The following is a 781-nucleotide window of genomic DNA, read 5'->3' as shown; positions in this document are numbered from 1 at the left end:
TTGCGAGGGCGGCGTGGCGGCGGGGGGAGGGGCACCGCCGCCGTGTGGCCCGCTCACGCCCTCCGCAACGCCCTTCGCCTCCGCCGGCCGGACTCGCGCGCTCTCCTCCTTCTCCTGCAGCATCTTCTGCTCCTGCGGGATGGTCTTGCAGCAGTGCGAGCACACCTGCACCATGCCCTGCGGCGAGATGGGCGACGCGCCCTCGGGCGCCTCCAGCCGCTGGATGAAGGGGTAGAAGGGCTCCTTGTCCGCGTTGGGTCTGCAGTACATCAGGCACAGCGAGCTGGACGGGCACTCGCGGCCGCACTTGTAGCACACGAAGCCGGCGGCCTCCTGCGGGGGCGCGCGCCGCCGCAGCGAGTAGTTGCGCTCGTCGTGCGGGACCTTGTGCGCCTCGTAGGCGTCCCACTGCAGCTGCAGGTGGCTGAAGCAGTCGCGGCACGCCTGCACGCGCCCCGACGCCTCCATGGGGTGCGACTTACTGGGGCGCGGGTGCAACATCAGGCTGGGAAAAAACGGGCACGCGCCGCTCTGCTTGGCGAAGATGCCCACCAGCGTGCCCTTCTTGTGCTGCGCGCCGCACACGTAGCACACCTCCGTCGGCGCGTTCTTGTCGGGCATCCGCAGGTCCAGCACCTCCGCGCGCGGCGGCGTGGCGGCGCCCGCCTCCTCCTCGCGCCCGCGCTTCGTGCCGCGCCGCCCGTCCAGCGACAGGTCCAGCGCCTCCTGCTGGGGGCACAACTGTGGCACCGCAATCCCTAGCGGTAGCGGCGGTACCCCG

The 781-nt window shown here is 71.8% G+C and overlaps 1 protein-coding gene across 1 annotated transcript in view; it reads right to left on the bottom strand.

The window, feature by feature from the left end:
* The window catches only part of LOC119593411, a gene marked incomplete in the record, with an annotated part of 49,183 nt that overhangs the window by 19,172 nt on the left and 29,230 nt on the right, over nucleotides 1-781 (bottom strand). The window contains 1 exon segment of the mRNA XM_037942341.1: nucleotides 1-781. Within this exon segment, the coding sequence (XP_037798269.1) occupies nucleotides 1-781 (781 nt within the window).

Source organism: Penaeus monodon, chromosome 32 (genome assembly GCF_015228065.2).
Source record: "Penaeus monodon isolate SGIC_2016 chromosome 32, NSTDA_Pmon_1, whole genome shotgun sequence".
Taxonomy (NCBI): domain Eukaryota; kingdom Metazoa; phylum Arthropoda; class Malacostraca; order Decapoda; family Penaeidae; genus Penaeus; species Penaeus monodon.
Note: the sequence above shows the minus strand (reverse complement) of the source record. Positions and strands in the feature narration are given on the sequence as shown.